General features: G+C 43.1%; 1 protein-coding gene across 1 annotated transcript; it reads left to right on the top strand.

Moving 5' to 3' along the window:
- Window positions 1-9,909: 9,909 nt before the first annotated feature.
- Window positions 9,910-13,522, top strand: PROP1 (PROP paired-like homeobox 1). The gene is made up of 4 exons (XM_027098236.1): window positions 9,910-10,381; window positions 11,564-11,796; window positions 12,525-12,884; window positions 13,428-13,522. Exons 1-3 carry the CDS (start codon window positions 10,273-10,275, stop codon window positions 12,861-12,863), a joined length of 681 nt encoding a protein of 226 aa, XP_026954037.1. The 5' UTR covers window positions 9,910-10,272; the 3' UTR covers window positions 12,864-12,884; window positions 13,428-13,522.
- The last annotated feature ends 9,716 nt before the right edge of the window (window positions 13,523-23,238 follow it).

The raw sequence follows: 23,238 nt of genomic DNA on the forward strand, positions 1-23,238 counted from the left end.
CTTGTGTGAATGGCCGGCCACCCCGGGATAAAGCCCACAACTTTCGGGCCCCACCAGCTTGTGGACAGCCCCTGCAACATTCCATTCCCCATCCTGTGTTTCCCACCATCTCAGTGCTCACAGGAGATTCCTTGTTCTCCTGGCTGGCTCTGCCAACTGTTGGGCTGCACCCAGCAGGCCTATAATGCCTACATTTGCCCAGTTTAAGACCAAAGAAGAAGCCTGGAGTCAGCAACAGAGACATCAGTGGCTTAATGGAGGGTAGGGGGTGTAGATTGCCAGTTATAGGGAGAATTACGTCAGTGTGGCACATTAGTTACCAGGACCCATACTACCCCTTTGATAAGGACAATCACTAGCCTGGGCCTGGGGCAAGCATGTAGGAAGGTCAGTCGTGTGAGTAGGGTATAGATGAAGCAGGCAGTGGTTGAGCAGGGGATGTACAGAGAGTAAGAGAGTCCCTATCTTGAGTGGCCTGACCATATAAATGTCATCAGTATTATACCATGTCCCTGTTCCCTCCTTCCTGATCCTCTACTCCACACTTCATGTAGTAAAGTCAGAGTAATTTACCTATTTGGCTTTGAATGATTTCTTTACCAAAATATTATATTAGATATGATTTCTCAAGACTACTTTTGGCTTCATTATGACAATTTTTAAGGATATAAGCTGATGTGACAGGGCGAGAGAGAGTCATGGACATATACACACTAACAAACATAAGGTACGTAGCTAGTGGGAAGCAGCTGCATGGCACAGGGATATCGGCTGGGTGCTTTGTGACCGCCTGGAGGGGTGGGATAGGGAGGGTGGGAGGGAGGGAGATGCAAGAAGGAAGAGATATGAGAACATATGTATATGTATAACTGATTCACTTTGTTATAAAGCAGAAACTAACACACCATTGTAAAGCAATTATACCCCAATAAAGATGTTAAAAAAAAAAGTGCTAAGATAATGTGCCTTAAAAAAAAAATAATAATGCACAATGCAGGCAATTAAGTTCTATGGGCAAATAAAGGAGGAAACATTAGCGTTAGAGGCAGACTTTTGTGATACTGCGTGTTCAGTTCCAGACCACCGCAATAAAGTGAGTCATGTGAATGTTTTTGGTTTCGCAGTGCATGTAAAAATTGTTTACACTATCCTGTAGTCTAAAAACTGTGCAATAGCATTGTGTCTAAAAATAAAAGCAATGTACATGCCTTAAAAAAAAGGATATAAGCTGAATTTGTTTACGATAGAAATTTCTTGAAACAACTGGATCACTAGGCAATTCTTTGGTCTTTTTAGGTTCTATAGGGAGTTTGTGTTGTAATCATGGCTTTGTATTGTGGGATTTGATCTGCATCATCAAGTCTGAATTCTTAAGGGACATGTGCAGCTACTTTCATGCAACAAAAATAACCTCACCTCCTTCTTGGTAAATATATCTACCCACAATACAGGGGCAAGTTTGTGCCTTTATATCAGTTGTATCTCACATTTAGAAATCACGATGAACCTGAACCAGTAGTTTTTGACGAGCAACAGGATATGCTTGAAGTTTAGAATGAATAAAAGGTGGCTTGTTTTGACGGTGGGCTTGGCAATACACTGTGTAGCTCTGTGTGGCTCACAAATGAAACGTTAATCTAGAAAACCAGATTCAGTTGGAATCAGAGTTCATAAATTAGACATAGCCAGCTTTCAATATTCAAGTGACAAAAGGTCAATGCCAAGAACAAAGTCATCTGCTTGAAGGCCAATTGACAATGTGATAGATAATGTTCATATAAAGCCTAGCTTTCTGCCTTCAAGCACAAGGAGACAAGATATTACAGGCAGAACATTAAGAATCTCTACTAGGCTACAATAACTGGGGACTAGCAGGAAGGGCTTCTTCAGCTCATGAGAGATGGTGCTGGACTCTGATGGAAACCGTGGCCTTGGAACAGACACTTGAAGGACAAGTTAGAGGAAAATGATTCCATGAAACTTGAAAATACCTCCAATGGCCGTGACGTGGAGCAATCCTTGTTCCCTCCAGGGAGAACAGTATCTGGGGAAATGTGCCAGGAAGAAGGATGAGCCTTTATTTCAACATTCACTGAGGTGAAGCCCAACTTTTCTCTTCAAATGGTTATTTGTTTGTTTTTGCAGTATGCGGGCCTCTCACTGTTGTGGCCTCTCCCATTGCAGAGCACAAGCTCCGGACGCGCAGGCTCAGCGGCCATGGCTCATCAGCCCCGCAGCATGTGGGATCTTCCCGGACCGGGGCACGAACCCATGTCCCCTGCATCGGCAGGCAGACTCTCAACCACTGCGCCACCAGGGAAGCCCTGTTTTTGTTGGGTTTTTTTTAACATCTTTATTGGAGTATAATTCCTTTACAATGGTGTGTTAGTTTCTGCTTTATAACAAAGTGAATCAGTTATACATATACATATGTTCCCACATCTCTTCCCTCTTGCGTTCACTTCCCTCCCACCCTCCCTATCCCACCCCTCTAAGTGGTTTGGGTCCAAATGGTTTTAATTGTCTAACAAAGAGCTGTTCCCTGTTGGCTAACTAGTGCTAGATGGAAGTTGCCTGTGGCGAAGTGGGAGTGGTGCCTTTAGGGAGTCCCAGCTGCAGAGAAGAGGCTCCTGGCACAGGCCTGGCCTCTTCTAACTCAGGCCCTGGAGGGTGAATTCCCAGACACAATCCTGGTTTCCTGGCTGCTCCCAGGGGGTACTCTGCTAGCCTGGCACTGCTTTGCTTCTATGGGGAGAGGGCACAGAAGCCCTGCATGAGGCTGAGCTTTAATTTATGACCACTTCATGTCATGTGTGACTCTCACATGCAGGAAACCACAACAGAGGCTGGACCCTAGAGTAAACCCCTTTTCTTATTTCCCCTTCATTCCCCTTAAGTGGTTGAAGTAATGCAAGGAGCCAGTGAAGATGGAGTTGAAGGTGGTCCCCAGCAGTAGGAGGATTAAAGATTTGAGGCTCTGGTAGAATTAAACAGCATAATAACCTTTCACACCACAGCCAGTCTGAGCAAGACAGAGGCCTTTCCTCTTTCTGCTAACACGACACTGCTGAGATTTCTTTTCCCCTTCAGACAGGATCTTCTGTCTGGTGAATGATGATTTCTCACCTGAGATGAACGAGTGGGGACCATGTAGATAGAGACTGATTTTCCCTTTGACTTTGTACCCTATTGTAAGTTCACTGATTTCTCTCTATCCTCATGCTCCTTCTCACAGCCAACTTTTGACTGAGAATTGAGGGAGAGAGGAATGAGCAATAAAACTATATCCCAAACATGGCTCTTTTCATTCAACCCTGCTGCTTCTTTGGGTCCCAAAATGCATTGAAATCTTTCTGTGTTCTGGAGTAACCTTCTCAGTACTCAGTACAGAGTACTCAGTACAGAGTACTCAGTACAGACAAAGCAATAATTAAGTCAACTACAGGGATAAATCACAAAAGAGGAATATTTTATAACAAAGGACAAATTCATAAAACTTAATCACAGTTATGAAATCAAACAAAACAATGTAGCAACTGTTTGCTATAGCAATGTAAGCAATGCATAATAGAGATAGGTTAGGCAAAGGTTTATAAAAATTTTTTAAAGAAGTTGATTGTCTTAATGATGGATTTTAATAAACAATTCCCAGAATTTGATAGATCAAGTAGTTAATTTAAAAATATGGCAGAGAGGGAGGGGAAGATGGCAGAAGAGTAAGACGCGGAGATCACCTTCTTCCCCACAGATATACCAGAAATACATCTACACGTGGAGCAACTCTTACAGAAAGTTAAAACATTTACCAGCCTGGAGGGGTGGGATAGGGAGGGTGGGAGGGAGGGAGACGCAAGAGGGAAGAGATACGGGAGCATATGTATATGTATTACTGATTCACTTTGTTATAAAGCAGAAACTAACACACCGTTGTAAAGCAATTATACTCCAATAAAGATGTAAAAAGAAATCACCATTAAAAAAAGACAAAGAAAATCTGAAAAACATAGGTTATTACAGGATCTAAGAGTTATTACAGGATCTAAGAGCTGTCAATAAAACTATGCTAATAATGGGAACTCTTCAACCAGGCCTACCCTCTCCAACAGTCATACCACACAATTATCATCTTTTAGTTATAGATTTAAAAGATTGTTTTTTCACTATTCCTTTGTTTCCTGAAGATAGAAAACATTTTGCTTTTAGCTTGCCTTCCTTAAATTTTAAGGAACCCATGAGGAGATTTCAATGGAAAGTATTGCCTCGGGGCATGGCAAATAGTCCTACATTACGCCAAAAACAAAACAAAACAAAACAAAAACCAAATCATCATAAATTAGAGAAAAAAATATAAAAATCTACGCGAAAATAGCCTTAAATGCTCTTATTAATAATAAAGGAATATAAAAACTGAATAAGTCAAGTATTTAATCAATAATTTTTATTTTAAAATTATTTTAGTCAAATAAATATATTAGCATAGCTTTAAAAGTTAAACGTCTTTAAATGAGAAAGGTAGTTCCTACCTATCTTTCCACTCCATGATCCAACTTCCCAATATACTTTTATATGTTTCTAAATAATATGCTTATAATGCTATTTTTGTTCATTGATTTACAATACACTGTCTTCCCATTTTGACAGATGATGAGTTAATACCACTTCACCATCCCTTTTCCTCTTCCTCAAATGCTCCAATTATAGGTACATCACAATTTGGAGGTATGTCAATATCTATTATTGACTTTCTGACTCTGTTATACACTGTCAGCGTACTAATCTTTTTTGTTTTTCCTTGCACAACTTTTGAATGTTCCTGAAGTTAATAATTGCCTATTTTTAAAAAATAATTGCATTTTTTTTCATTTGCTTAATTTTTATGTCTCTTTTCTTCCCATATTGTGAAATTAATTTTGGGGGGGGTTGAGTTATAATTGATAGATAATAAACATTACCCATTTAAGTTACGCTTCAATGAATTTTAAAATCATGTTGTCATGTAACCACTACCACAATAAGAAACACAACAGTTATATCACCCTAAAAAGTTTTCTTGTTTCCTTTTGTAGTTAGCACCCTCCCATGATCAGGTAATCACTGATCTGCTTTCTTCCACTACACTTTTGTGTTTCCTAGAATTTAATATAAATGGAATCATACAGTATGTGGTCTTTTGTGTTTGAATTCTTTCACTTAGCATAATGCTTTTGAGATTAATCCATGTTGTCAATGTATCACAAATTTGTTGCATTTATTAACATTGTGTTCCTTTTCATTCCTGTGAAGTATATTCCATAGCAAGGAGATCCACAATTTTTATAACCATTCAACAGTTGAGGAAATTGGTTTGTTTCCAGTTTAGAACTATTATGTATAAATATGTATGCATAGCTCTATATAGGTATACAATGTGTATATAATACCACCATGTACATTTCTGTAGAAGTTTGTGTGTGGCCATATGTTTTCATTTTTCTTGGAATGTGATTACTGGGTTTTATGGTAAATGTTTTAACTTTATAAGATACTGCAATACTGTTTTTGCAAAAAATAGCTGTACAGTTTGCATTCCTATCAGCAATATTTGAGAGTTTTAATTGTTACACATCCTTATCAACACTGGGTATTGTTAGTCTTTTTAACATAAACTATTCTACTGAATGTATAATAATATGTCATTGTGGGTTTAATTTGCATTTTCCTGTTAACTAGTGATGTTGAGCATATTATACTTATCACCTATTCATATATCTTCTTTTGTGAAGTTATGTTGATATATTTTCCCCATTTTTAATGGGTTGTTTGCAGATTTTTATTGAGTTGTTTTTCTTCTCATTTTTCAGTTGTAAGTTTGTTTTCTTTCTGGACTCAATTGTAAATTTTGCAAATATTTTCTCCCAGTTTCTGGTTTGCTTTTAATTTTCTTATGCCTTATGAAGGGAAAAAATTAATTTTAATGTTCATCTTATCACTCTTTCCCCTTAAAGTTATGCTTTTTATGTCCTATTCATGAAATCTTTGCCTAAGTCAGTGTAACAAATATTTTGTACCATGTTTTCTTCTAGTAGTTTAATAGAATTTTGTCTTTAACTCTGATTCATTTCCGTGAGTGAATATGATGTGAGGTAAAAAATAGAGTTAGTTTTTATTATACTGATAACCAGCTGTTCCAGCATCACCTGCTAAAAAGATTTCTGTTTCCATATTGAATTATACTTGCACCTTTGTTGAAATTCAATTCTATTTCTGGAGTTTCTGTGTGTTCCATTCATTTCTATGTTTTTCTAACGCCAATACCATACTGTCATGCTTATTGAATCTTTCTGTTAAATGTTGAAATCAATAATGTAAGTGATCTGAACTTGATCTTCATTTTCAAGGTTTTATGTTATTTTAGGTCCTTTGCTTTTCATTATAAACCTTTAAATCAGCTTGTTGATTTCTTTAAAATTGTTAAGATTTTGATTGGGTTGTATTGAATCTGTTGATTAATTTGGGGAGGATTAAATTCTAATCTTTTATTGCTAAGATATAGAAACAGAGTTGACTTTGCGTATTTACCTTGTACTCTGAAATTAGCTTATTAATTCTAGGAATGTTTCTGTAGATTCCATTGTATTTTCTATGTACTTAAACACGTACACTAAAGCAAGAGTCAGCAAATTTTTACTGTAAAATGCCAGTTACTGAGTACTCTAAGATGTTGCAATGTCACCTCTCCCATTGTAGAAGGAGAGCAGCCATAGATATGAAAAGAATGATGATGGCTATGTTCCAAAGAACTTGTTAAAAAAAAGAAAAAACAAGGCAGAGGGCTGGATTTTGCTTATAGGCTGTGCTTTGCCAACTTTTGTTCTTGGGTTTTGCAGAAATGAAATAACATGTACACTTTTGTCTGGCTTCCTTAATTTAGCATAATTGTTTTGAGATTCATCCATGCTGTAGCTGTAGTTTATTCCTTTTTATTGCTGGTAATATTCCATTCACGGCTATACCACAACTGCTCATACAAGCTCCTGTCTATGAAGACTTGTGTCGTCTCTTAGAAATAAAGCTGCTAGCAACATTCAACTACAAGACTTGGTATGGATCAATGCTTTTTCTTCTCTTGGATTAATTAATTAGCTAGAAGAGGAAAGTCTGGATCATTTTAAGAAATTAACATTTTTAAGAAACTGCCAAACTCTTTTCCAAGGTGGCTGTATTGCATATATTTCTTGGTGAATTGTCTGTTCAAATTTTTTGCATTTTAAAAAAATTACATTGTTTGTCTTTACATTCTTGAATTTGTATATTGGGCATAGTTATCATTTATCAGATATATGAATTAGCAGATAAATGTTCTTATTAGATATATGATTTGCAAATATTTTCTTACAGTATGTAACTTGTCTTTTAATTCATTATCAGTGTATTTTGAAGAGCAGAAGTTCTTAACTTTGATGTTCAATTTACCTGTTTGTTCATTTATATAAGGTCTTTTGGTGTCATAGCTAAGACATATTTATGTAATCCAAGTTCCCAAAGATTTTTTTTTTTTTTTTTTTTTTTGCGGTATGCGGACCTCTCACTGTTGTGGCCTCTCCCGTTGCGGAGCACAGGCTCAGGACGTGCAGACCTAGAGGCCATGGCTCATGGGCCCAACCTCTCTGCAGCATGTGGTTCAGTATTCACTAATTCAGTGTTTATCGTGACTTTATGGAACAAAACTACTTATATAAAGAGAATTGACTATTATTATCCCTTGATGATAAAGCTGAGGAGCAGATAAAAAGTAATGAGCCCGGTTTCATATAGTTAGTAAGTGGTATAGCTGATATTTGAACCCAGGGCAGCCTGGCTTCAGAACCTGTATTCTTCCCCACCACACCATCCTGACTCTTGTAGGGTGAGAGAACCCTGGGTATCAGGCTTCCTTGGAGGTCAGGGTTGGGAGTGGGAATCAGGATGCCCTGGAAAACAAACTCCTCCCCAGCCTCCTAGGAAATAATGGTATCTTGGGATGTCAAGTCAAACCTGTAGTGTCTCAATGTCTTGGGGAGCAGGGTTGTAGGTCAGAGTTTCTTTGTAATATCAGAGTGTCCTGGGATCATCAGGCTGTTTTGGATGGCTGGTCAGAGTTCCCTTATAGGGTTAGGCTATTTTCAGGCAGCAAGAGTATTGGAATTCAGTGTGTGCTTGTGGATCCAAGTTGACTACTTGAATCTTGGGAGGCAGAGCTGTCATGCAGCTCGGGTTTCTCTAGGAGGTCACAGTATACCCTGGGGTAGGGGGAGAGGGGTTGGCATTTGAATCAGTGCTTCTCGACTTTTATGTTGTTATGACCTGAATGTTTGTGTCTCCCTACCACTTCATATGTTGAGTCCTAACCTCAATGTGATGCAATGATATTTGGAGGTGGGGCCTTTGGGAGGTGATTAGGGTTAAGTGAGATCATGAGGGTGAGGCCCCAAGATGAGAGTAGTGTCTTTATAAGAATAGAAAAGAGACCAGGACTGAGTTCTCTTTCTGTCTGGTGAAGACACAGAAGGTCTAACCCAGGAAAAGGCTCTCAGAAACTGAATCAACTGACATCTTAATAATGGACTTCTCAGCCTGCTGAACTGTGAGAAATAGATATCTGTTGTTTTAGCCACCTTGCCTTTGGTATTTTGTTATGGCAGCCAGAGCTGATGAAGACAAGTGTACAGTCAGTTTTCTTTGGGATCTTGTTACAGTGAATATGCTGATTCACTAGGACTGAAATGGGGCCTCAAATTTTGCATTTCTAACAAGCTCTCATGTGTTACTTATACTTCTGATCCATGGCTTTCCTCAGGATCCTGGAAGATTACCATGTTTTTCTGTCTTAAATTGTTCTTTTAAAGGATGTGTGTGAAGGATTATCATAACCTTGGGGATCAGACAGTCTTATGAGTACAGTGTGTTCCAAGGGGATGAGGGTGCCCTCATTGATTCAGTCTATTCTGACATTTCAGAACTTCATGGCGGGGGACAGGGATAATCTCCTAGTTGAGGTTGAATGCTCTAGGTTTCAGTGTGTCCTAAAGGACCCTAGAGTCCTAGGGTATTGTGCTGTCTTTAAAGGGTCAGGATGTCCCAAGGATGTCAGAATGTACTTCTTAGATCTAAGTAATCTCAAGAAGCAGAGTACTGCATGTATCAGGGTGTCCTGACTGCTCAAGGATGCTGGGTATGTCAGGGTTTCCTTGAAGAATCAGGTGGTCAGGATGTCATGGGAATCTCAGTCTTCTGCAGAGTCCTGAGGTCCAGGGAGATCAGGATGCACCTGGAATACAGATGCTCTTGAGGTAAGTGCTCTCTGAATAGCTGGGTGACCTTGGAAGGTCATGGAGTCCTGGGGGATTCTGGGTGAATGAGAAGGTGACATTTCGGAGAGGAAAGCAGAAAGTACTTGAGAACTGTGGTGTCCAGGAGACTCATCCTATGGTTCAGGTTGTCCTGACGGGGTGTCCAGTGTATTCTGAGAATCAGGATATCTATGAGGGGCCAGAATGTACTTGTGTTTTTTAGTTTTTTAGTTTCCTGGAAAGAAGTTTTTGGGAATCACCCACATACCGAGACACAAGGCAGGCCCTACTCCTGGTCTCCATTTGCACACCCTCTCCTTCTCCTCTCATGATGAGGTTCTGAGGAGGGGTCTCAAGAGGAATGTATTTTCTCTTCCTTCCCCTGCCTGCTCCCAGGAGGCGATTTAACAGGACAAAAGAATTTGGTCCTCTGGGAATATGAGCTCTTGGCCCCAGTCCCTGGACCCTCCAACAGAGCACCTTCCTTCATCCGGCTTGTGATCCTCCCCTGATGATGAGGGCTCTGGTGACCAGGCAATGATTGGATGGGCCCACAGGGGTGAGGAACAGGTCACTCCTCCAAGGCTCAGGGAGAAAGAGTTAGTGTGGGATTGCAAGCTGGGAAAGTAGGCAGCTGAGAGCAAAAGGAGAGAACAGCATCCCAGAGAGAAGGGGCAGGGGGAGAAAAGTGGAGATTAAGAGAAACAGGGTGAGGACAAGGCAGAATGAGATGATAAGCAAAGGAATGGGGAATTAGAAATAGAAATAAAAGTTAGAAAAAAGGAGAGAGGGGGAAAAAGTTCTATCTATAGCTACACAGGGAGAGAGATTCAGAGAGAGGTATAGACAGGGGGAAAACAGTGATATACAAGGCATAGAGGGGAACAGAACCAGAGAAAGACTGATCCAAAATCAGAGACTCAGGGACACGAGACTGGGCTGTCTTTGGTCTTTGTTGTGAGCCATGGATGCAGAAGGGAAGAGTGAGCAGGGTAAACAAAAGAAGGGGCGAGTTTGCAGCAGTCTCTGGCCCGAGGGCTACGCAGCCGTTGGGACTTCGACCTCCACGGTGGGTGAGTGAATCTCTGGGGTGGTCCTGAGGAAGCAGCAGGTATGCATTCTCCATGCCCAGGCTCCATGGGCCAATGGTTCGCCACGAGGAGAGTGAAGAGGAGAAATAAAAAAACAGAATCCTAGAATGTTTAAAACAAGGGAGTCTTAGAATACATGGGGTGATACAACTCCTTTGCTTTACAGAGTGGCACACTGAGGCCCTGACTGATGAGGAAGGGGCAGAGGCAGAGCTGAAATCTGTCTCCTCACTCCTGACCTCAGTTTGCCCACTGCACTGTTTTCTCCAAGGAAGAGATTTGGAGGGTCCAGGGCTTTGGATCCGAGGAGAGCAGGGGGCTAAGGTGGGCAGTGAGCACTGGGTAGGGACTACTCACTGGGTCCCCATGGGGATGGGATCCTCCAGATATCTTTTCTCTGTGTGTGCCTCCCAGGTGTTTCCTTTTGCTCCTGTTCTCTATTCCCTAGCTGGCTCTCAGACTAATTAGTGTGGGGGCTTAGTGAGCCTGTAGGGAGAAGAGGCAAGCCTTTCCCACGAGCTCAGGTTCCTGCAGCCTGGTGGCCAGGCCAGGACTGGGATAGGGGAGAAGATGAAATGTATGTGTGAGGAGGGTGTGTCTGAGTAGAAGAGTGAGGAATGTTTCATCTTCCCAGGTGGAGGGAATAGGACAATGGGAACAATATAAAGGTTTAAGTTGCATGTGAACCATGAGAGCAGGGAGCAACTAATAGGGGTCTTAGACAGAGACCTGGGCAGTTTGTTAGGTTGTCAGAGTGAATAGGAGATCCACAGGGTGAGACCCAAGAAGGTGGTATGTGTGCTGAGAGAGGTGAAAGGCTATGGAGGGGCATGCCTTACATGGGGATGCATCCGGGGGTGTGTAATAGGTAGTGGGCACAAGGTGCAGAAGTGAGGCAGGGGGAGCGTGAGTGCTCAGGACAAGTGAGTCTGAGGGGCGGACTTCATGTCGAGAGGGCAGCATGGGTTAGGGGACTCAGAAGTGAAGCAGGGCCAAGGCTGAGCTGGATTCAGCTAATTCTGAAAGCTGAAGAATTTCTGGTCAGGGCAGAGTGTATGAGCAACACACTGGGTCCTAGTAGAATCTGGGGGTTCCAGCATATGTGGTCTGGGATGGATGGGTGGTCCATGCGGCAGCAAACTCTCCCTCCCCCCTCCTTCTCAGACATGAGCACTCAGCCCTACAGGAACCTCTCTGGTGTAAGAGTGGGGAGACCAAGTCTTTGCTCGCAAGGAGAACAGAGGGGTCGCCCACACTCCCGGCGCCGCCACCGCACCACCTTCAGTCCAGCGCACTTGGAACAGCTGGAGTCAGCTTTTGGGAGGGACCAGTACCCTGACATTTGGGCCCGAGAAGGCCTCGCCCGGGACACAGGCCTCAGCGAGGCCAGAATCCAGGTGATGGCCCAGGATCCTCCCCCTACCATCCCCTGAAGAAATGCAGATTCGGTGATTGGCAACTACTGGGGCATAAATTCTCAGGGCACTATAACCCTAACCCAAATGTTCACCAGAACAGAGTCTTACCCAAGAGTCAGCATAACCTCATCTACATCAGGAATGTCACTTGAGTTTAACCTTGGAGCTAACCTAATCTAACTTGAATTTCAATATCAAACCCCAACCTTAACAGTGATGTGAACTCCAACAGAAATTCAATCCTAACTATTCACACACGTATGCAACCTTGTCCCTAACCATGGCCTTGAAACTCAACCTGATGCTCAATTCTAACCATAGAGTTAGTTAATCTTAAGAATAAACTGTACCCTAAATCTAACCTGGTCTGTAACAATTAAACTCATCCATAGTCTTAGTCTCTAATAACCCTAGCGGAAATTTCCCATTCTCTGTGGAGGTGAAATGCCACTGTGTCATGTTTATCTCTTTCTTTTTACAAGTTGACATTTCTTACCCAAAGTTGTAGCAGGGCAAATTTAGACATGGAATGGGGGAATGGTGTGGGTCTTGCTTTGTCACTAGTCCTGGTTCAACTATGCCTTCTGCAAGAGCTTTACTTCCTCTGGGGATGTGGGGGAGTCTTATGCCCTATACGTCTGTAGCCGCATATGACAATGCCACCTATTTGAGAGAGAGGCTCTGATGTGGCTATTCTCCCTCCTCAGGTCTGGTTCCAGAACCGCAGAGCTAAGCAGAGGAAACAAGAGAGGTCACTGCTCCAGCCACTGGCCCATCTGTCTCCTGCCACCTTCTCCGGTTTCTTGCCTGAGCGCCCTGCTTGCCCCTACTCCTACCCAACACCACCTCCCTCAATGACCTGCTTCCCTCACCCCTACAACCATGCCCTTCCCTCTCAGCCCTCTAGTGGTGGTTCCTTTGCTCGACCCCACCAGTCTGAAGACTGGTACCCCACCCTGCACCCAACTCCTGCTGGTCATCTGTCCTGCCCTCCACCCCCACCCATGCTTCCCCTCAGCCTTGAGCCACCAAAGTCCTGGAACTAAAGTTAAACAAGTACTGATAAGGTAATTTCCCAGCCTGTGGCCCTCACAAAACAGAGAAAACTGGGTGGTTTCCTTTCCTTCTAAGGGTGAAGTAGAAATATGGTGAGGGACAGCTCAAAGACTGGGAATGTTAAAATGGGAGCTCATGATGAAGGCTCACTGTGCTGATTAACTGAGTGAATTTAAGGAGGTGAAACTACTGGAAGATATAGGTAAAAAGCCCCAGTGGAGGTGACTGGTGGAAAAGTGGCATTGAGGGAAGCAGTGGTTGCTGCTGGTGGATGGAAATGGTTGAAGGGGATAGAACTTTTGGGACTTCACTCATTGAGATCACAGTTGAGGACCTTCACCCCATTGTTTCTAGTTGATTTCAATAAGGCTTTTTATTTAAAGTCTACCTATACAACCCTTCGCCATCACCACCATCTGAATCCATCATTAAGTTTTGTTTACTCTATCTTGGAAATAGCTCTTGAATTTATTCCTCTCCTTTCTGTTCCAGCAGACACTTTGCTTTTTCTGGCCTCACGTTTTCTGATTAATTCTCCTCCTTGGTTCCCTTAGCTCCAGCCTTTCCCATTTCCAACAGGCTTTGTAAATCTGATCATCAAATATTAGCTCTCCAGTGTCTTATAAGCAATAAATAAATAATACCTGATTTGCTAAGCCTGTAAGAGTCTTCAATGTTACCTTCAATATAACTTTTAAGTCACTTGCATGCGGTTTTGTTATTGAGCAAGGGCTCCTGTGACTGCAGCACAGAAAGCCAAACTCTGACAGCCGATGTTTGCAGTAAAGTAAGGGTTTATTGCAGGGCGCCAAGCAAGGGAGTGGGAGACAAGCCTCAGATCTGCTCCAACCTGGCCTTTGAGTTGGGAGTGTTTTTAAAGAAGAAGAAAAAAGAAGTTGGAATTAATCATCGTCTTGTGACATCTCTTAAGCACAGTTGTAGAAGTCAGGATGTTTCCAGTTTACAATTCTCTAGCCACCTGGGAGATCTGTGAGCTCATCCTGCTCTGGAGAAACATCCTGAGTTTGTGTGTTAATGATGATATCTACAACAGCAATTTTAGTACATTAATGATGTTATAGACAATAGCAATTTTAGTCATCTGATTCTGTTTGATTAGTGTTCAGTTAACACATGATTGAGGTCAGAAGAGGCAAACAAGGGAATAAAGTTTTGAGTAGAGAGCTTAATCATAAACTCACAAAGGGAACTAAATTTTAGAGGGGCTCAGTTTCAGTTTGTGATAGAGAAGAAATATTTTGATTAAATGCAAACATTTCCAAGAGCAATCCGTGAGTCTTGAGGTTCATAAGAGGTCATTCCCAGGAAAGAACCTGCTGTGAAGTGCCTTAGTCTGAGCTCTCCTAACAGAAACATGCTGTGGCCTAGTTGGTTTGCCATTTATATACCATATTTCTTATAATGTACTTATTTTACTCATAATTTACTTATTTATATGTAGGTCTACCTCACTTATGAGCAGATACATAGAATTCTGAGTAAACAAGCCTCTAGGGATTTTATTTGCAGTTTTTTGTATGTATTATATTTTAAAAGTCTGGAATTGAAACCTCTGTGATGCACAATTACATTTCCATATAATTATCCCCTTGTGCCAGACTGCCTTCCTGAAAGATAATACTGGTTTGCATGCCTCCCAAAATGTCAGTGTCAGTTTCAGCACATCCTTATCGACATTGATCATTTTGGACAATTTTTTAACTGAGAGTGATGTCTCCTAGTTGGTTATTTTTTCAGTTTTCATTTACTCGATTGCTAGTGAAAGTTTAAAAGTTTCATGTTTATTGGCAGTTTACATTTTTTTCTCCTCTGCATTGCTTTTCTGAGTTGTGTATTGATCTAGTCATCTCTTATTAGTGCTTGAGGAACCCCAAGTGAGAAATCTCCCCTTAATTTTACTGGCTTCACCCATGTTTTCCTCATTATTTGGATCAAAATATTATGCCATGAATCATCTTAAATTTATTTTAGTTTGTGCAGTAAATTAGTCATCCAATTTCCCCTCAATCAGCTAGCTGGTTTTTCCAATATAATTTATTTAACAGTCTAACATTGATTTGTAACAACATTTTTCCACACTAAGATCTCATATGGGACAGTTGTAGACTCCTAATTCTTTCCCACCAATTAGCTTCTCTAGTCTGATATCAGTGTAGCTTGTTATTTTTTTCCAGATTTCTCTTATGTTCCTCAGGAAACATCTTGGTATTTTTTTATGAAACAAATCTTAATAAGAGTTTTATAAATTACAAAAGTTATATAGTGTCTTTGTAACAGTCAACCCAAAAGATTTATATACATATAAGACATATATAGATGAATATATATTATACATGAATATATATTTATACATATTAACCTGGATTAATCACAAAACCCCATGTTAAGCAAATTCACCTCAACATGAGATAAACAACATTAGTAGTGTGTATCTGTCCACAACTTATTATGCTCATAGAAAAATATAGGCATACACATAGAACAGGGAAGAACAAAATCTGACCCCATGTTGGATCTGTTTCTTTTACTTTAACCTTTGCTCTCCATTACTTTTTGTTACTATAATCACTAAAAGGCTGTTGTCTATAGCTATAGGCATATGTAATGGCCTCCCTCGGGGAACCCTGCCCCACTGCCTGAATATTAAACTAAAGTGCCTTTGTTCAGCTCACAGGGAAACACCCTGACCCTGCCCAACTGTGAATGGCTGCAGAAAAGAAGAAATTAACACAGCCCCTCCCTGTGGATGGCCAAAAACCAGGAGATATTTTGCAAGACTTATGGCCTTTTACTTTACTTCCTCACCTCTACCCTCTCTCTGTTCTATAAAAAAAGCTAGCATCCAGACCCTGATAAGATGTTACTCTAGGACATTAGTCTGCCATCTTCTCAGAAACCTGCTTTCCAAATAAAGTTACCATTCCTTGGCTCAACACCTCGTCTCCTGATTTATTTGAATATTTATAATATTTTTTAATATTTATAATATTTTTTCCTTTTTAAAAATAAAATTGAGAATCAAGGGACTGAGTCTCTTCTAAACCAATAGTAAAATATACCAGCTCTATTCATTAAATAAACTACCTTATTCATTGAATCAAATTGCTACGTTTATCATATATCAAAGTAATTTGTGTGAGGTTTAAAAATCTATTCTTGGTTCTCTATTTGAGGGTTGGTTCTCCCACTAGCTTTTTAGGATCACGCAGGCAGCGGCACACACCCGGGGTACCCCTTGGCCTCATCACACCTGGTGGTGAGCTGGCACATGTGAGGTCAAGTTCTCTGTGCCCTTCACTCCAGTCTTCTTAGCCCTTCTCAGCCTCCTGTCCTGCTGCTCGGCCTGCGGACCCACTACGGAGGAGGAAGGGGTGCGAGCGAAGGAAGGAAGGCAGAGGGTGTTTCCGCACTACTGGCCCCCCTCTCGCTGTCAGCCTGCACGGGTCCTGGTGCCTATAGTGCCAACGACTGAACTGAGGGGTTGAGACCGCTGAGGTTAACAAGGCATCTCAGCGTCCCTGCGGGTCTTAGAAAGCCCAAGAGGCAGGGCAAGGCGTACCTCGACTCTTTGGGTTCCCCTGTCCTTCCTTCTAGGGATTAGAGATACCCTTACAGTTCAAACTGGCAGAAGATTGGAATCTTTGCCCCGAATGGGGTTGAAAAAGAAAAATAACTGCCTTTGAGGCAGCAATATCCCTTCACTCATACCCGCCAACCAAACGGGAAATGCAGCCAAGTGAGGGTAAAGAAGTCACGAATTCTTTGCGTTGGGAAATCTAAATCCCTGGTTTTTCAGGGAGATCCATTCCCAGCAGGGTCCAAATCCGAGTTCAGAAAACGAAATGACTTGGAGTCCGAAATGAGTGCGCAGGGCGTAAGGGGCAGGAGCTCTGGGGTGGCGTAGCGGGGCGCACTGCTCCAGGCGACTTTGGAAACAATTAGGGCGCTCCTGCAAGCTACTGAAGACCGCGGGGCTGAACCACGGAGTTTTCGGGCGCTCCTAGAAGGCTGGGAGGTGCGGTCCCGGAGACCTTACTGGTCTGGGCTGGGAATGGGCGGGGCATGCTCGTCGCAATGAAAACAACCAGACCTAAGAAAGCGGAGGAGTTAAAACATTCAGCTCCTGTGAGAAACCCCTCCCAGACACCTGGGGACTCGAGGCCTGGGCCGCTTCTAGCTCTACCAGCCTTACCTTCCCGGGAGCTCGAGCAACGCGTTTCTAAGTGCTTCAGACACTTCTCGGTCCCGGGGTCTGGCTCTTCTCCAGCCCTCGGGATGTCTGCCCAACGCAAACGACACCTGGTCCCTTCACGGTCGCAGGACAAGTTCTCTAGGTTCTGGGCTCTCGGCCTTAAGGGTCTCCGGGCATCCATACCGGGGGCTCCTGGCTCCCGAGATTGGTGGGAGAACACGTGAAGACCCCGGCCCACTGCCTGACTGGCGTCCGCTCCCTACTATACCAGAGACTTCTTCAGTTCACTCGTTCCCAGACTGCACATCTAGGCGCTGTCTGAACTGTCCACCTGCGCAAACAGTGCCCCCTTCAGCTCAATAATTTCCTCTTTGACTCAGCTGCCTTTCGGAGGATGAAACCTGGGAATGTCTTGCAGACACAGGAAGCGAGATCAGTGCCATTAGGGCAGGGAATAGCGGTACAGGGGACCTAGGTATTAGACTTAAGCGGGGGAAGGAGCTGCAGATCCAGGTGGCAAGCGCCCTGGACCCTGAGAGATTCTCACCTGGTAGAGACAGGAGCGGCTAGATGAGGACCAGAGAGGGCCTTCAAAGTGCTGGGTCCAGAGTAGGGGACCCAGTGTCAGGCTCTAAGACTGTACTGGGTGGGTTTTCCCCCCCAGGGGTTCCTCCAAACGAATCCTCCTGCTATTTTCCAGGTTTTTCCAAATTCTCCTGGAATTAAAATGCTCACTCTTTTCCACGATAGAAACGAAAGCTGAACCCAAAGTCCCAGTAACAAGAGCAGCTCGGAGACTCAGTGTTCTTTGAATTTGGTCAATTAAGTTTCAGAGTTTTCCAGTTTCCTGCTCCAGGAGGTCCTTCCTCCACTCCCTATGACATGCTCCTCAGATTCAACTCCCTTAATACTAGGCATCTGAAAGCCTAGGAGGTCCTTTACAACTCTGCTAACACAGCTAAGAAGCCCAAGATGGAATAAGGTAGGCGTCAGCCCCACAGGGTGACTCATTGAAGGTGTGTGTGTGTGTTTGTGTCTGTGTTAGCATGTGAGTGTGGGTCTTTGGGGGCTTCAGTGTCTGGATAAGCCTAGGAAGCCACATGGCCTAAGGCTTTGAAATTCAGGGTGCTCAAAATGTGCCCTTATCAATTTGTTTGCTGGACTTCTGGGTCCATCTGAGCCCTGGCATCTCTGTACCAGCAAATAAAACCTGAGGAGCTGGTATAGGGTATCTCAACTAGAAGCTAGAACACCTCTGGGAAATTCTGGCATTTTCTAGAGTGAGATGGGCTCATATGCACTCAGGGTAAGGAAGCCATGGGCACCTCAGAAACTCAGGCTTGGAGCCTAAGCCTGGTCAGGTGAGGGAGGTGAGGGGGAACATGGGTAGAGACAACTTCTTGTCCATATAAACTCTGCCATCTCAGGCACATGAACCCCAAGGTCAAAGAAGTAGGTCCTCTTGCCCATCTGCAGAGGATAGAATTGACTCCTGACCAAGCTACTAACAGCAATGTGGTAGGGCAAACTGCTTAGTCCCCAAGACTTCCACTACCACCTCCCCCTTTGCTGTTATAAACATTTCTACTTTTTTTTCTTAGACTTCTCAGTTATCAAAGCTAGAATTCTAATATCCTTATAGAATTCCATGCAAACATTTATTGGGTATCTTCCTAGTGCCAAGTGAGAGTCAAAAGCTGGAGATTCATCTCGAATCCAAGAAATTCCTGTCAGACATTGAGACATACCAAGATAGAAGAGGACATGTTAACCCAGACTCTGACAGAGGAAGAAAAGAAGTGTCTGAAAGAAGATTCCCCAACACCCCACTTCAAAAGACTTGTCCTCACTCTGCTGAGCTCCTCTCTGAGCTCACTTACAGGCGTTGTCCCCTTTGTGTGGAGAGCAGAGAGTCTTGCAGAAAAGGAGGAATGTGAGGGTCATGGCAGCCGCTGCACAAGACAGGCACCCACAGAAGCCCTTGGCCTTGAAACCTAGCTACTCTGGACACAGAATCTCTGAGTATATGCTGGCCGCCCAGGAGAGGTATTTCATTGGTTTGCTGATCTCCCGTGGTAGACTCTGAAGATCTAATCGCAGTGCACTTCCTGACATCTTCCTGGGTAAGCTAGGTGTCTCCAGCAGCGCACCAGCCAGAGAACACTCCTGGCAGCAGAACCTTCTCCCTGGTCCAGGGTAGGGATCTGGGCGCACTCAGAAGTCACGCCTTTGCAAAGCCTTCAATTCAAGGAGCCTCCCCGGCTGCTTCTTCCTTGGAGGCTGTGCAGGGCGTCCAGACACTCTTTTCGGCCCTCCTAAGACCACATTGGAAGTGAGAAGTCTGAGAGGGAGGTCCTGTGCCAGATGGGGGCAATGGTTCTCTGTCAGGAGAGAATGCCTCTGGGCCGGTCCAGGAGGGTCTGAGAGGGATGCAACCCAACATTGGCCCAATCAGGAAAAGAGAAAGTAACTAACGTGATCTATATATACCCATCCCTTGTTGAACACTCCTCACTTCTTTAACCAAACCAAACCAAAAGAAAACAAAAAGGCTACTTCAGCAATTCTTCCTCCCTACAGGAATTCAGTGTATGAAAAATGAAAATTTCCCTCTGATGCCACTGTAAGCCCAAGGGACACTCCCCTAACCAGATGCTGCAGGTGCCTGAACATCATTCCTAAAGACCAAATACCAACAGACAGGAATCGATCCCCAAGAGCATACTGAAGAGGTGGCTGCTGCTTCTGGAAGTTGGCAGGGTGTATATTTAAAGTTAAAAATAGTCATAATATAATAACAGCCTCAGTGGTTCAAACCTGCTGTTTTTCTTACTTGCAGAATAGATAAAGCAGTAGCATTGACTGCAAGATCCTGGCAGAGACCCAGGCCCAGCACCATGGTCAGGTGTGGGGGCAAGGCTGGCTTCCAGGATCTGGGATTTTTTCACAGGAGAGAAGTGGCCAGAGTTAAGACTGAGACACTGCATGGGGGCCTGCAGGTGAGCTCACGAACTGCAGGGGGGCTGTGGAGGATGGGCTTAAATGTGCAGCCATCCCCACTCTCTGTGCCCAGAAATGCTTGGTGCTGCTTGCACAAACTCCCACTAATTACAGTTGTGGGAATTATTTTTTTTTAATTTTTTTATTTTTTTGCGGTACGTGGGCCTCTCACTGTTGTGGCCTCTCCCGTTGCGGAGCACAGGCTCCGGACGCGCAGGCTCAGCGGCCATGGCTCACGGGCCCAGCCGCTCCGCGGCATGTGGGATCTTCCCGAACCAGGGCACGAACCCATGTCCCCTGCATCGGCAGGCGGACTCCCAACCACTGCGCCACCAGGGAAGCCCGGGAATTAATTTTTATCACCCTTAAACTTGAGACATTCAACTTGCCTGAGGTAATGGATGAAAATTGGTGCTTGGACTTCAGATTGACAGGGCAGGATCCCAGTGGGGTCAGCCAGAGTAGAGGTTTGGTTGTATCATAGTCTTGTGGACCATGTTTAACTTTTTTTTTAAAAAAAGGAGGTGGTAGATACACTCAGGTGCAGCAGTTACTCTGAAGAGAAGTGGGGTGGAAGTACTGGTGTCCCCCTTTCACCACAGAGGCAAAGCACAGAAGCAAGGGAAGTGGGAGGAGTGCAGGAGCAGGAGCAGGGCCTTTGAGTCTCTTGTTTTTGAAGGGACCTGTGAAGGATGGATTTTCTTCCTTAGGGCTAAAAGGAAACCACGAGTTCCCCCTTGCTGTTTTGTTTTGTTTCGTTTTGTTTTAGACTCTTCAAATCCCACCTTTTCCTCTGGAGCTTGTACACTCCTTCAGGGCACGTTGCCCTGGGCACACCATCTCCTGCATTTTCCAGACCGCAGAACCTGCCCCATTCCCACAAATATCAGACACAGCAGGGTCTAGTCCCAGGCCCAGGAAACTTGAATCTTGAACTCCTGCCTGTCCTTAGAGTGGAAGTCAGAGGTTTCCCAGGCACATTCATTCATCTGGGCCCTTGGCCCTCAGACCTTGTAGAGACGGTTCTCTCTCCCTTCCTGCATCCTCATTCTTTTCTATAATTGCCCTTTTCCCTCCTTTCCCCCAGGCTCACTCTGCTCTCTTCTTTTTCTCCCCTACATTTATCCTTTAACATTGGGTGAACATGGTTTTACAAAGTTTTAATTAAATGCTTTAATAACCATAGCACTTGGACCAGGCAGGAGTGTAGGATGGCTGCAAATGGTCTTTGCCTCCCTTGCTTCCTCCCTCCCATTACCTGTCTGTCCCTAGTGTGGGGGACAGAGACAACTTCTTACCCCGACCTTCCTTGAGTACAGAATGTGTTGGGAAGTAGGCAGTGGTGACATGAAAAGAGAAAAATAATCATTTGGGAGAGATCAGGTTTAGGGCATCTAGTCCAGCAGGGAGAGGAGGGCAGTGCCCATATTTCCTGTCTGTACAGTTCTGGGAATGTCCCCACTGGGATTGGTAATGCGGACTTGGCCCGTCAGGTCACCTCCTCCTATTCCTGGAGGCAGCTGCTTTGGTTGAAGAGTTTACTTCCTGTGCTCAGATCTCAGAAACCCTTCCTTGCTTCTGGATCTGGGGAGGGGAAGAGGGAGGACTGCAGGCCATCTGAGGTATGTCTACTCCATAACTTGCCTCGGTGGGGTGGGTCATATGAACAGAACCCAGGCACCCACCTCACCTTTTCCCCCTTCTACTCCCAACTGGCTACCCTTCCTGGAAGCTATGAGGGTTGGTCACTGCTTGGCATCTGCAGTAGTCATCATCACTCCAAGAAAACTTAAAGTAAGTGATTCAGGCTGAAAGACAACAATATATGTCAGAAAACTGAATCTACACAAAGAAATGAAAAATGTTGGAAATAGAATAAATAAAGGCAAAGTGAAATTTTTTATTCCTTATTTTTATCACTCTAAAAGCTAACTGTTTAAACAAAGGTTGTATGTATTGTGAATTTATAGCATATTTAAAAGTGACATGCATGACAACAATGGCAAAAAGATGGAAGGGAAAAATTGGGAATATACACGTATAAGATTGTTACATTACAGGGGAATTATAAAGTAAAAGGTTTAAATAATAAGAAGTCAATAGAGGAGGTGAAGAGAAATCATAAAGTTAAATCCATAAAGGCACGAGAAGAGGGGAAAAAATAAGACAAATTGAATAAATAGAAAACCTCCAGCAAGAAGCTAGATTTTAACCCAATGATATGAATAATCACATACATGTGAATGGCCTAAATAATCTCTGTTAATAGATTTGGGGAAAAAGCAAGATCGAAGTAACATCTATAAGGTCTATAAGAAACATATTTTAAATAAAAAGACATAGTTTAAAACAATAGTTATAAAGGAGAGTGGGGGAATTTTGCTCACGAGGGTACAGTTGGCAATGTTTGAAGACTTTTTTGGTTTTCAAAACGAGGAGGTGCTACACACATCTAGTGGGTAGAGGCCAGGGACACTGCTAAATATCCTAAAATGGACAGGACAAGCCCCCACAACAAAGAATTATCTGTCCCTAAATTTAATTAGTACGGAGGTTGAGAAACCTTGGGTTAAAATTTAAAAATATGAGAGATGTCATGAAAACAGTAACCAAAAGAAAGTTGAGGTCATCATATTTATTCAAATAAATTAGACTTCACAACAATACTGGGATAAAGTGGAGCATTACAAATGGAAAAGAGGACCATTCTCCAAGAAGACATAACAATCCTAAATGTGTATGAACCTTCACACATACACAAACTTCAAAATATATGCAACAAAAGTTAATAGATTTGAAGAGAGATATTGATAAATCCACAATAATAGTTGGAACTTCAATACTCTTCTCGCATTAGCTGAAAGAACAAGTAGGCAGAAATTCAGTAAAAATATGGATGCCTTGAACAGAACTATCAACCAACTTGACCTAATTAGCATTCACAGAACATTCTAGGCCCAAAATAGCAGAATCTATAGACCTTTTGATGGACATGGAACATTGATCAGGATAACCATGTTCTGAGAAAAAAAACGAACATTAAAAAATTGAAAAAAGGTATTAATGAAAAAGTGGAGCTTCCTTGCTCCACGAGTATGCGTTGTACCCAGGAGGGAGCTTGAACGTTGACAAGCCCCCGTTACTTTCAGGGG

Source organism: Aethalodelphis obliquidens, unplaced genomic scaffold (assembly GCF_003676395.1).
Source record: "Aethalodelphis obliquidens isolate GAN/ISIS:26980383/991018 unplaced genomic scaffold, ASM367639v1 scaffold121, whole genome shotgun sequence".
NCBI lineage: Eukaryota > Metazoa > Chordata > Mammalia > Artiodactyla > Delphinidae > Aethalodelphis > Aethalodelphis obliquidens.